The sequence below is a fragment of the Mauremys reevesii genome, linkage group 6 (genome assembly GCF_016161935.1).
Source record: "Mauremys reevesii isolate NIE-2019 linkage group 6, ASM1616193v1, whole genome shotgun sequence".
NCBI classification, from domain to species: Eukaryota; Metazoa; Chordata; order Testudines; family Geoemydidae; genus Mauremys; species Mauremys reevesii.
The window spans coordinates 99,515,523-99,528,613 of record NC_052628.1 but is presented as its reverse complement, the minus strand read 5'-3'; the positions used below and the strand labels follow the sequence as shown (position 1 = coordinate 99,528,613).

Below are 13,091 nucleotides of genomic sequence, written 5' to 3'. Positions count from 1 at the left end.
CTGTTCCTTTCATAATTCAAAGGCATTCTTCAAAGCAGTGTTGATAACAAGAGTTTGAAAGGTTTTCACTTCACACACCGTTCCAGGTCACTGTTTTGTTCCTACCCCCATTTCCAGCATTGAAGTTGCATCTAGATTCCAGCTTCCCAAGCGATCTCAGGTGACATTCACTTCTGCGCAGAACTCTGTCTACTCCATGATCTTATACCATTCCTAACTCCTTTGTCTCTGAACCCAGGGTCCTTTGAGTCATTTAAGCTCTACTTAAGCCTTTATTGCAGGGGTTCTCAACCTTTTTCTTTCTGAGCCCTCCTCCCCCCCCCCCCAACATGATATAAGAACTCCATGGCCCACCTGTGCCACAACAACTGGTTTTCTGCATATAAAAGCCAGGGCCAGCATTAAGGGGTAGCAAGCAGGGCAATTGTTTGGGGCCCCACACCACAAGAGACCCCGCGAAGCTATGTTGCTCGGGCTTTGGCTTCAGCCCTGGGTGGCGTGGCTCAGGGCCCTGGGCTTCAGCCCCCTGCAGTGGGGCTTTGGCTTTCTGCCCTGGGCCCCAGTGAGTCTAAAGCTGGCCCTGCTTGGAGGACCACCTGAAACCTGCTCACAGCCCGCCAGTGGGCCCCAGACCACTGGTTGAGAACCACTGCTTTATTGGGTCCTTTCAGTGTCATGTACTGCTTTGTGCAGGTCCTCTTCACCAAGATGAATTTCACCTATAAGCCTTGTCTGTACTTCAAAAAATATTCCCTGTGACAAGCCCCTGGCAGCTGGACTACTTCATCAATTAAAGCTGCGTAACTGACACTGGTAACAATGCCAGAAGTCACCTGAAAACTTGCCTCTGTGGCTCCCACCAGAACTGCTGCTAACACTGGTGGGAATTTTTTGGAAGATTTTCTGGCTCAGACATGGCCTTCAACACCTGGAGACCTGAGGTAATTCCCAAACATAGCTTCAATGTTTAGCATTCCCAGCAAAATTGCAACAAACCATCTCCCTTCAGCATTCTGACGTATCATTTCTGTATGTAGTATATGTAATATTAATTTGGCACAGTGTCTGATAGGTACCAAGAAGCAAAATGAAACTTCAGTATTAAATAAAAATTGTTGTCCGTATTTTTTTTTAGTTTTAGTTAACTTTTTAGCTATTCTAACAGCAGCAGCGTGTTACAAATCACAGCACATGAAAGCATTCCTAGTATGTCATGGCCATTCAGATCAAGCCAGAGTACTTGGAAACTCATCAGAGAACAAGATTGCATGGACTTTATAGTCCACTTCACTCTGTGATGATTTGATTGTGAAGATCACTAGTATTTCTTCAACAACAATAGAAAACATTTGTGTGGTGACCTTTTGTGAATCGCATCAGAGAGGCAGCTAGTGTTTCAGTATCATGAATGAACGCATACAATTAAAAAGCGGACTAAGATATTTTCTTAACTAATCATAAAGGTCTCTTTGGTTCGTTACAAATTGGCAGTCAGTGCAGGAAATTGCCAACTGCCTTCCTTTTAGCTTGTCATCACCTCCTTTAAATGTATTTAATTTGATAGCAATTATGAGGCAACTACCGCAGTAAATCAGTATTCCTGTTTTCACTGCACTCTTTGTCAGAAGATAAATGAAATTAGAGTTCTGGCACATTTCTGAAGAGAAGGGGCCCTCTCTGATGCATGCAGTAGCAACAGTAAATCTGTGATTATGAGGTTCTGAGAGATGATGGTTCACTTATCCCCATTGCCCTCCATTGGGATGTACAATAAACTTTATTTTGAATAGTCTTCCATATAAAATGGCTCAAATGCCTTATAGTTACTGTACATAATTTAATTGCAGACTTTAACCAGAGAGAGGCAAAAAGATTATTTTGGATTAAATTTAGAAATAGATCGAGTCAGTGAGGTGATGAGACAAAGGAAGCCTTTTCCAGATGGTAGGAGATGCAAAGAAGGCGGCGCTCAAATCAGTGCAGATGAAATTGTGTGTACTAGAGAAATGAGGCTGGTATTAGTTAAACATAGGGAGTGGATGAATAACAGTGGGGAGACAAACTCTGTCATAGGAGGAGGGATAGCTCAGTGGTTTGAGCATTGGCCTGCTAAACCCAGGGTTATGAGTTCAATCCTTGAGGAGGCCACTTAGGGATCTGGGGCAAAAATTGGTCCTGCTAGTGAAGGCAGGGGGCTGGACTCCATGACCTTTCAAGGTCCCTTCCAGTTCTAGGAGATTGGTATATCTCCTATTATTATTACAAGGTAGAGTGAAGTGCATGGAATTGTAGAAGTAAGGAGGGCAATTTCTAATTTGTTCTTGAATGCAGAGCCAGTGTAGCTGTTGGATGGTATTACTGAAATTGTTCATCCATCCTTCTTGGTATTTGTGAGAATGTGGACAGTAGGGTGTATTGCACATGCTGCAGTCTTCATAAGTAGGATTTAGGAGCCGGAAGAGACTAACTGAATAGTAAAGGCAAGAGGATATGAAAGTATGGATGAGGATTTTAGTAGGGGTGGAACTGAATTTGTGGTATACTAGGTATGAGCAATGCAGTTGAGATGATGATATACAGGTCTGTAGGCACAGGAAATATGGGAAGAGAATGAGGTTAGAGTCAAGGATGATACTGGAGTAGCAGCAAGTGGGTCATTAGAGTTGCACTGGAGGACGGATAAAATAGGATTGTGCTCGTGAATGCTCTACTTGCCTGAAGAAGCAGTTTTCTTTTGCAGACATGTAGGTAAAAACCAGAAATGCTGCATATTGCTGAAGGAATCTGAAATGAAGCCACAAGATGATTTTGTTAGGACAGGCAGGGTGGGTGGGTTGGAAGGTGTTAAAAGCTATGTGCAGTTGAGTAACATAACAGTGGTAATTAATGTTAAAGGACGAGATAAGATAAAGGAAACAAGGGGAGTGCCATCAGCAGCAGTTAATAAGCTACATAGCAGAGAAGAGTTTCCATGCTAGTGTTAGCACCAAACTCAGATTTCTGTCTGTCCTAGAGCAAGATATGTTAAAGTTGATTGCAGGCTATTTTAATCAAGCACTTGTTGAGAATGAAACTCTAGCAAATATAGAAAGAAAGTTGACTGCTGGGATCGGCTATGTCTACACTAGCACTTTTGTCGGTATAACTTATGTTGCTCAGGGTGTGAAAAAACACCCTTCTGAGCGACATAAGTTACCCTGACAGAAGCACCAATGTGGACAGTGCTATGTTGGTGGGAGACACTTTCCTGCTGACACAGCTACTGGCGCTCGTTGGAGGTGGTTTAAGTATGTCGACGGGAGAGCTCCCTCCCATTGGCATAGAGCAGCTATACGAGCAATCTTACAGTGACACAACCGCATAAGTGCAGCTGTGCTGCTGTAAGCTCGCTAGTGTAGACATGGCTGGTTCGCAATGGATATTCTGCTGTGGTGGTTTAGTGGAAGAAGATACCGCAAATTTTAATCCCTATTTACATCAGACCTCATCTAAATCACTATGGAAAAGTTAGACTAGATGAAAATGTTGATTTTGACACCTTCTGTTTTAATTGGTGGCACACCATATTTTAAGGGGCTTTATTATATGTGCCACAGAAAGAAAAGTAACTTTTGTGCTTTTGCTGCTTCCCAATTTAAATTGACAATACCCATTCCAAGGCATCTAAATGAACTGCCAAGCCTAATCAGAACCCACAACATTACTCTGGGAACCCTTCTCAAAAAAAAAAAAAAGTCATTTGCCACTTTTGATTAACCTCAGTTTTTGAGGGCTTCAAAAAGTCTGATACAGATTCTGGAACTGGTCTTCAGAAGTCTATAGTAATGGCCTGTAAATGCTAGCAATACATTTCTGCAAGAAAAAATGAAAGAGATGCACCCCTGGGAGGTCGCTTTCATTTGTTACGATGACAAGACATTATAGCTCTAGATAGATGAGATGACAATCCACTAATATCTAGGTATGAGACACTCTAGAATGCTGAGCCAGAGATATGAGAAAAACTGGCTCTCTCAAAATGATCTGCAGTTTTTTATTATGACTATTTAAGTAGCCACTGACAATCAGCTCAGTTTCATAAGCTCCTTAGAGAGCCGACAATGGGTTTTACCTATCTGTGATGAACCTGGCAGATGTAAGGCACTGTCAACTTAATAAATATAATATTACGCTTGTGGCTTTTTGACACTGGGGAAGCATAAGGCACTTGTCTTTTGGCTATATAGTTAGGGATTAAGCATGATGATCTAGATTCCAGAAATGGGAGTGCTTCTACTTTAGAAGTAGGCTGCTCGCTGTAGTGGGACGACGACTCACCGGCGCGGCCCCTCCTGCTGGTCGTCCAGGGAATTAGCTCCTTCCAGCCCGGAGCGCCCTCTGCAGGCCGATGTCTCGCCTGCCGCTGGCCCCCATGTCCCTTCCGGACCCCGGTGCCCTTTGCCAGGGGTTCTGCCCACCGCAGTACCCGTCACTCTGGGTCTCCCCTCCAAGGGGAACCCCCAACCCCCTGTCCCCATCTTGCCACAGTGGCTACTGCCAGTCTCCATTTAGCCCCCGCTCACTGGGGCAGACGGCAGTCTGTAACCACTCATCTTCAGCAAGGGGGGTTGGACCAGCTGCCTCTGCCTATATCTGGGCTGCCCCTCTGCAGCCCTAGTACTCCTTTGTGGGCCCTTAACTCTGCCTGCAGCCGGGGGCTTTGCTAGGCTGGAGCTCCTCAGCTCCCTCTGCCCTTCCCCAGCTCCACCCTAGGTACCCTCCTCAGCTTCCCAGGCAGCCAGGTCCTCCTTTCTCCACAGCTAGAGAGAGAGAGAGAGAGTCTGAGCTCCTGGCCCACAGCCTTTTATAGGGCCAGCTGTGGCCTGATTGTGACATGGCCCAGGCTGTGGCTGCTTCCCCAATCAGCCTAGTCTTCTGGCTCCCTGGGGCAGCCCTTCAGGGCCGGAGCGGGTGACCACTTTGCTACACTCACATATACAGAAGTTTGAATTAAAAAGCCATTATCAATCATTAGTTAACACAGATATCTCCTAAGACTGGGGGAAACCGTGGTAATCTCAGATAGTCATATATCAGTGTTTCTCAAACTGGGGTCGCCGCTTGTGCAGGGAAAGCCTCTGGCAGGCCAGCTGGTTTGTTTACCTGCCCCGTCCACAGGTCTAGCAGATCGTGGCTTCTAGTGGCTGCGGTTCGCTGCTCCAGGCCAACGAGAGCTGCTGGAAGCGGCACGGGCCGAGGGACTTACTGGCTGCCACTTCCAGCAGCTCCCATTGGCCATCCTGCAGGAAAAAAGACTTCAGGACCAGACTTCAAAGAGAAACTGCTGAATTTCAGTTCATTTGCAAATTTGACACCATCAGCTCAGGATTAAAAAAAGCCTGTGAATGGCTAGCCAGCTACAAAAGCAGTTTCTCCTCCCTTGGTGTTCACACCTCAATTGCTAGAAGAAAGGCCTCATCCTCCCTGATTGAACTAACCTCATTATCTCTATATTTATACCTGCCTCTGGAAATTTCAAATACATGTGTCTGACGAAGTGGGTATTCACCCACGAAAGCTTATGGTCCTATACGTCTGTTAGTCTATAAGGTGCCACAGGACTCTTTATCGCGTTTTACAGATCCAGACTAACATGGCTACCCCTCTGATTTTTGAACCCTGTTATAGTCTTGGCCTTCACAACATCCTCTGGCAAGGAGTTCCACAGGAGTGACACCCCACTCCAAGTTGAACTACCATTGGCTCTTTTTCCTTTTCTTTTTCACAATATGCTTGATGACCTACAGAATGTTATTTAAAAGACAAAGTCCCTGCCCTGAAAAGTTTACAATCTAACCCCCCTCAGTGCAGAACCCTGGGGTAGGAAACATAGCAGTTCCAGCTGCATGACTGCAGGAGCCGTGTAGCCTGCACCACGGTGTTTTTAAAAATTTAAAAAAAAAAAAAGGAAGCTGTAGTTTCTAAGGGGGCTGCTTCTGTCTCCAGTTAGCCCAGTGTGATTTGGGGGTGGGGGCAGAAAGGCTTGCAGAGATTGGGGGAGAGAAGTGGGGATGAGGGATCTGCAGGATTCCTGCCCTCTGTGCAGAAGTGCCCTCCAATGCTCTTTAGCTAGAAGGCTGAAACCAGGGAGAGGAGATGGCCCAGTGGTTCTTTTTAAGCCACCAACCTGACTTCTCTTCAAGCAGCTGCTCAGCCAAGTTTTTCTTCTTTGCTCCCTTTGGAGCTCACAGATAGTCCGGAGGCACCGGGAGATCCTGCCCTTGCCTCCTGCATAGATCCTTCCAGTAAGCAGTGCTGGGGAAGCTACCAGCATTCTTGCCAGCAGTCCTGGTTAGGTGAGAACAGACCCAATTGGAGCCCATCTGAGAGAAGTCATGTGTGCACTATCCTGAGATTGTGAGGAAGACAACTGCATTGCAGTCCCCTTCTCTATTTCCTGCTGGTTGCTGCTCCCAGCTCGAACCCTCTGCAGCTGCTTCTAGAACTGTGCTCAGCTCAGCAGGTGGCAGATCTGGGAGCCAGATGCATGTAGTGAACTGGGGGAAGAGGGCACTCACAGCCAGGAGAGGAGCCTGCACTCAGAGTCTCCAGGGCAGATGGGCTGAGCTATGGGAGGAAGCCATTTGGGGAGATAAGTTAAGCCACAAGGGATGGAGAGGAGACCAGGGAGCTATAGGAGAAGAAAGGGGCAAACACTGTTTTCAGGGGATTACACTAAACATCAGCAGAAATTTGGGACAACTGGGGGGTTGATGTGCATGCTGGTGAGTTTGCAATGATTTTTCTCTCCATGCTTCACTCACTTCCAAAGAAGAAAACACCCCTGTAATTCACCCCCAAGCCAGAAGAACTGTCTGTTGGCTGCGGACCTGGCAGACCCCAGAGTTCCTGATTATTAGGAGAATTGTCCCTGGCCACATTTTTCATAGTGGGATCTAGGAGAGACAGTGAAGAGAAACTGGTGGGGAGAGGAATCTGGGGAGAGAACTTGGAGAGAGGGGTTAAGAAGTGGTGGCTTCACAGAGGAGCAAGGAAGGGGAAGAATAAGAGTCAGAAATGGACAGCAAAATCATTAGAAATGAGAAATGGGAGGGAATGGGGAAGAGGTGGGATGCAGCAATTGCTCTAGGTACATGTGGGGCCCAGGTGCAGATCCACTACAAAGGGGGGCGCCAGCCCCTAAAAGATTATCTCTGATTTAAACCAATAATAGGCATCCATTTCGACAGACGAAAGACCATCATTAGCCTCTGGCCCTTAGCATTAGCAATGCTCCACTGTCTCCATAGGTGTAAATTTCCCTCCGTGGGCATATTCCAAGCCACTTCCACATAAGCCCTTGATGAAGAGGGCAACAGATCAGAGGCAAGAGGGGGTATGGCCTGGACAGGCTTGTGTCCCAGATATTCTGTGTCCCGGAGGTCTGCTTTAATGAGCACCCAGGTGCTGTTCGAGCCCCTGCTCATCATGAACAGGGGGAGAGGCAAACTGACTGCCCTGTATCCCTGTGTCAGCACCTGCACTGACATAGGGCTGAATAAGGCCCCAAGTGTCTAGAAGGTAGATTCATCACATGGAGGTGCAGTGGTGCTTTTCCATACAATTGAACAGCAGCAGCTTCTAGGACCAACTTTGTGGCTTTAACAGTGAAAAGGGGCATTCTAGGTAAATAGCTGGCCTCCGTAGTGCACCCAGTCTTGGCATGTTTCATTCCCAAGGCAGCTGGGCAGATGCACTCAAAGAGCAAACCTGCCAGGTTCCACGCAGAAATAAAGCAAAACATCAGTGTGAACGAAACAACTTGTCAAGTGGGAGAAAACATAATTTACATGTTAGAGAGAGGACAGCCTTCTAAAATCTAGTCCATGCCCATGCCCCTGCTGGAGTAGGATTGTGCCATGTGGTGCATGAAAAGTCCCATTTGTTACTCCCACAGCAGCCTTATAAAACAAGTTTTTTCTCTCTCTCCCCACCCCCACCCCCATATATAAGAAGTCAAAAGTATCATTAAATGTCACCTAAACGTTTTGGGCCCAGCCCCCTGAGTCTAGTTGAGCCATGCTTAGTGCAGAAACTAGGGGTGAGGAATGGTGAGTCAAGACACTTTTTACATTTGACCAAAATGGACCCCAGTATATCTTAGTGCAGTTTGGGGGCTGCTTTAAATTATACTGGCTGAAGCAGTCACCTGGAGACTTCTCTGCATCTGGTGCACGTTTTACTCTGTCTCCACCCTTATGCCCAAAATGGGGAGCAGGTGGCACAGAGCTAGTTATGCCAGCTTCACACCACCTAGGGATTCTGTTACATCAGAGGAATATCCAACTGCCCTCCTAGAGCAGCTCTGCATCCCCTTGGCATGGTCAGAGTACTACAAAGTGAACAGAGCCAGGGTCCGTGATCTGGCTGTAGATCTCTTCCATCATTAATTTTAATGATGCTACAATGGATTAAGAGTTTAAAAAACCCAGAAATACCCTTTGCTGAGTCAGAAACCAGACAATTCAGAACTGTAGAGAAGATCTTTAAGTAAATGTATTTTTTTGTGAATCGCTTTTGTTTGTTTTGATTGGTAGCAACAGGTACATTGTGTAAACTGGCTAGCTAGGCGGCAGTTATGTTACAGTAATCATCTTGCATTGTTTTGTGTCTTTTGAGACAGTGGTTCTCAACCTTTCCTGACTACTGTACCCCTTTCAGGAGTCTGAAGCCTGAGCCCCACCAGCTGGGCCCCGGGGCAATTGCCCTACTTGCCACCCCTTAATGCTGGCCCTGCACTTGCGACCCCCTCTATAAACCCATCCTGCAAGCCCCCCCCCTCCCCAGGGTCCTGACCTTTGTGTCCTCCGAGGGGTATGCATACCCCTGTTTGAGAACCGGTTTCAGGATATGTCTACACTGCAGTCAGAGATGTGACTACAGCACCTGTAGAGATATCTGAGCTAGCTTTGATCATTAGCAGCGAATTTGCTGTACAAACTAGCCACTCCAGTACACTCCAGGCTGTGGGCTTCTTCAGCTCGTGGTGCTTCATCGTCACTGCTATTGTATTCACGCTGGCTAAATCAAAGCTAGCTAGTGTGTGTGTGTGCGTGCGCATACTGCAGTCACACCATAGAGTGCAGAGTGGATATACGCTTAGATAGTTTTTGTGTGTCGGGGGGGTTAGTCAGCACATAACAATGGCAAAGCAAAGTCATTGTAGTAAAAGTTGTCAAAGGAATAGGATAAATACGTTCTGCTTTGAAAAATCACTTCTTGGGGTTTAGTTCAATAAATTTTTCAGCTTCTCTCTGGCACTTTTGCTGCAGAATTTATGATATGGTATTATAGTCCCTTGACAATATTTCCCAAATACACAGCGATTGAATAAACAATATGATACAAATTACATGTGAATGAAAATACAAACTGTGGCCCCAAAATGCTTTACAATGTCAAATACTCTGTACATCCCGAATAAGAGTGTTGTTTGGCCCTTCTGTAGTGCTTTACAAACATTAACTAATTAATCCTCACAACAGCCCTGGGGTGGCAGTGTGTAACCTCGAGACTCAGTCTCCTGACTAATTGTTCAAACCGAGTTTTATTAGAAGAAAAACTTATTAAAAAGTTTTAATTGTTTACTGCAAAGAGTTACAAATTAAGATTTGAAACCCATTTGGCTCTCAAACAATGTAGCCTCATTGGCAATATAATTGCTTCAATTCTGGACTTGCTGTTAATCTTTTCCTGTATGTTTCTCAGCAGGTTGAGGTGCTGGAGTGAGGTAACAACTTTTGATTGGAGCAGCACTAGTAGAGGGACGGGGGAGGAGGGTGTACTTTTCAAGAGCATTACAAAATGTCCATTATATTTAAAATATTACCAAGAGCTTCCCAAATCAGTGCCCCTCTCTCTGTTCAGTCAGAACAAAACTGGAATGATTTGCTTACTGAACAAACTTTAATTGATCCATCCTTCCCTTTCCAAACCTACCCAAATCTTGGAACTCTCTCAGATTTTAAGTCGATGGGGAGGTACGGACTCCTCTCAGTGTGCGCACACACAACTGCTGTCATGTCAGAGAGTTGTTAACCTGACAGAGAGCAGTCCAGTTCTCATCACACACACTTTAGTGGCTTCAGCTTCTTCTAATGCATTAGCTGGAAAATTCCATCACACTGACCTAGCTGTGACTCCTCACTATGGAAATACAGTGGGATCTATTCTCCCATTGTGGAGGAATTATCCACATAAACACTCTGCCCATCAAAAGGAGAACAGAACCCTTTAGCCGGAACATGCCAAGACCCTTTTTAACTCTTGGAGAACATCTCTTCAGTACATTGCACCCAGGATGAAGAATACTTGTTCTCAATTCTTTATTCCTACCTGTTCCCCTAACAGATGCCCTCATCTGCTTTCACCCAACCTTTCTCAGCTATCGACGCCTCTCTAAAAATCATCCCAGCCTTGGCCTCTACATCCAGATCCTTCATTCCAATGTGACTTACTTTAGCTCTTCCACAAGCTCCTACTTCAAGCCTCTGGCAGGTTCCCAGCCTGACAAAATGATAACGGATGGTATATGGGTGACATTGGTAACACTGACCAAAGATCAGTGAGAGCTTCCAGTGGCAGGGAGGGAGTCACTCTGGGCAAGAAGCTCATCAAACCCCATCACCCCACCAAAACTTAAAATCCTGGGCTAACCAAATAGGACCCCTCTAGTTAGACCTTCCTGCTACCCCCCCCTTCAAGTGGCCATTTCCTAGGTGCTGTCAACCTTTTAACTAATCAACTTCATAAATGTTCAGATATTACATGGTATTCTTAGTTTTACATATTTTGATTTACCTAAGTGCCTATCACAATCTTTAGACACACGAACAATAATATTGTATCAGACAAGAATGCCATAAACTCCCCAAAGAACAGTCACTAAACAACAACAACAAAAAAATGCAACAGCTCAGTCTTCCTCACTCCACACAAACACTTCTTCCAAAAAGGCCAAGTAAATAAATGAGCCCTGAAGAGGAACATAATTGAGTTTCTTTGGATTGGAGAGATGTGAGTCCCAGTGTCAGGTACCCCTGCATGGAAAATGCCCTTAGTTATGCATCACAAGTTCCTGTAAATCCAGTGGACTGTTTCATCTGCAGGGCAGAAACAACCATGTAATTGTTAAGTAAGGGTCTGATCCAAAACCCACTGAAGTCAGAGTCTTTTCATTGGCTTCTATGGACTTTGAATCAAGCTCTAATGTATGTTTTCAGAGTACTAATAAAAATGATCCCTCATGGCATGTAATTACTTTGTAAGTGAAGAGAGAATTTATGTGTTTATTAGTGTCATTTGTAACAGTGGAACCAACTTTTTGGTCATGTGGGGGGTAGTTTAATAAGCAGAGGGTTAATTGGTATGCTAAGCGGTTAACTTGTAGAACAACTTGTGAACTGCGAGAATTACTCTGGAAAGGTTTCTTACATTTTGTTTTCAAAGTGTTAGCAATGTGGGTAGAATATTTTGACAGTTTTTTAATACCGTGTAAAAACAATTGTATAATGTAACCATTTAGTGTTTGTTTTATTGTGTGTACCTTCTACTCAGAGGGTTGGCATTATTGTTCCTAACAGTGATGGATACAAGCAGATCATGCCCTATGACCTCTACCATCCCCTTCCTCGGTATGTAAAACAATCAACCAGACGCTAGGATTAGCAAATAAGTTTACTGCTTTTTTCCTGCATTGCTGCTTTTCTGTAGAACTAAGACAATTGATGCTGCCTGCCCCTTGTTCTGAACTCTCCTATGGAATAATCATGAGTTGCTCAAGCGCTAAACTTGTTGCTATAAAGACAATTGAAGCAGAGCTAAAATTACATCAAAGTAAGTTGAAGCAGTAATTCAGTCTGATTGTCTACTGGATATCTATCTCTCTGTGTCCCTTCCCCCCTCCCCTGCACCCTCCAGCCCTTCCATGAATGGTACCTAAACCACTGGCTTTGTGGCTAACTAACTGTTCAGCTTTCCCCATCAAAAGTATCTAGCATATGCCATAGTGTATTATGTTGCTATGAAAGTAGAACTCCAGATTCTGTAGTTCCATTTTGTGTATTAAATTCTGTTTTTAAAAAGTCACAAGTTTATTAATTGTGAAGGGTTTTATTTTTTAAAATGAATAGTGTTCAAAGGCCCAATCCTGCAAACATTTCCACACAAGTAACTTTTCTTTACATATGTTTGCACCCAGCTTGCCTTCCATGGGTAAATGTACTCGAGTTTGCAGAATCAAGCTGGGATGTAAATCTGCAGCACTATAGCTTGCCAAGCACTAACTGGCTGGGTGGACCCTGCTACCATCTACTAAATGTAAGCGCACTATGGAATTTTTAGTGTGCCATAGCAAGTTCCACACAGCAGTTAGTGTGCAGCAAGCTAGAGCATCATAAATTTACACCTCAGCTTGAGATGAACTGATACTCTGTTAAAAATATGGCCAATGCAAGAGAGTTCTGACATATCCTATTAATTACCTTATGGTTAAGAATGTCTTTAAAGCACGAGGGGGTCTTGAAAATCTCATGTTATTAGCTATGTTTCTGTGTGTCATTAGAAACCTGGAACATAAACGAACAGGAAATATAAGTCTGTTACATTGGTGATTGTATTAATAATAAAGTAAGAGTAAGAGCGCTAACAAAGGTGCTCTCCCAGTTGAAGCAAGCCCATCAATAACCAGAATCTGCACTGTCTTGAGGCAATAGCTTGAAATAGTATTGCTTTTCTGCTTTGTTTCCTGCTGTTAGTTTGTCATTGGGCCTCCTAGCACTAAAGGCACCTGCTAGCCGTTGTGTTAATCTCACCTCGCTGAGAAAGTGATCCCTCCCCAACCACAGTGATTCCTACCATAGGTACCACAGAGCTTTGCTATAGTGTGTGAACAAAGGCAGTGCATTGAGATTAGAAATATGGTGTAGGACCACACAACAGACCTCCCAGAGTAGGAGGACAGGGAGGAAAACAGCTCTTGCTTGCATTTGTGGCTGCTGCTCACATTGTCACCACTGACCTATCATTTGTATAGTTTATATTTATATACCAAA

The 13,091-nt window shown here is 44.7% G+C and overlaps 1 protein-coding gene across 5 annotated transcripts in view; it reads left to right on the top strand.

Moving 5' to 3' along the window:
* ADAMTSL1 (ADAMTS like 1) overlaps positions 1 to 13,091 on the top strand; it is a 649,946-nt gene that overhangs the window by 501,388 nt on the left and 135,467 nt on the right. For 4 of the 5 annotated variants that reach the window (XM_039544630.1, XM_039544631.1, XM_039544628.1 and 1 more), the window contains one exon: positions 11,622 to 11,672. The exons of the other annotated variant lie outside the window; for it this stretch is intronic. In XM_039544630.1, coding sequence (XP_039400564.1) covers positions 11,622 to 11,672 — 51 coding nt within the window. The remainder of the gene's footprint in view (positions 1 to 11,621; positions 11,673 to 13,091) is intronic. 5 annotated transcript variants of the gene reach the window in all.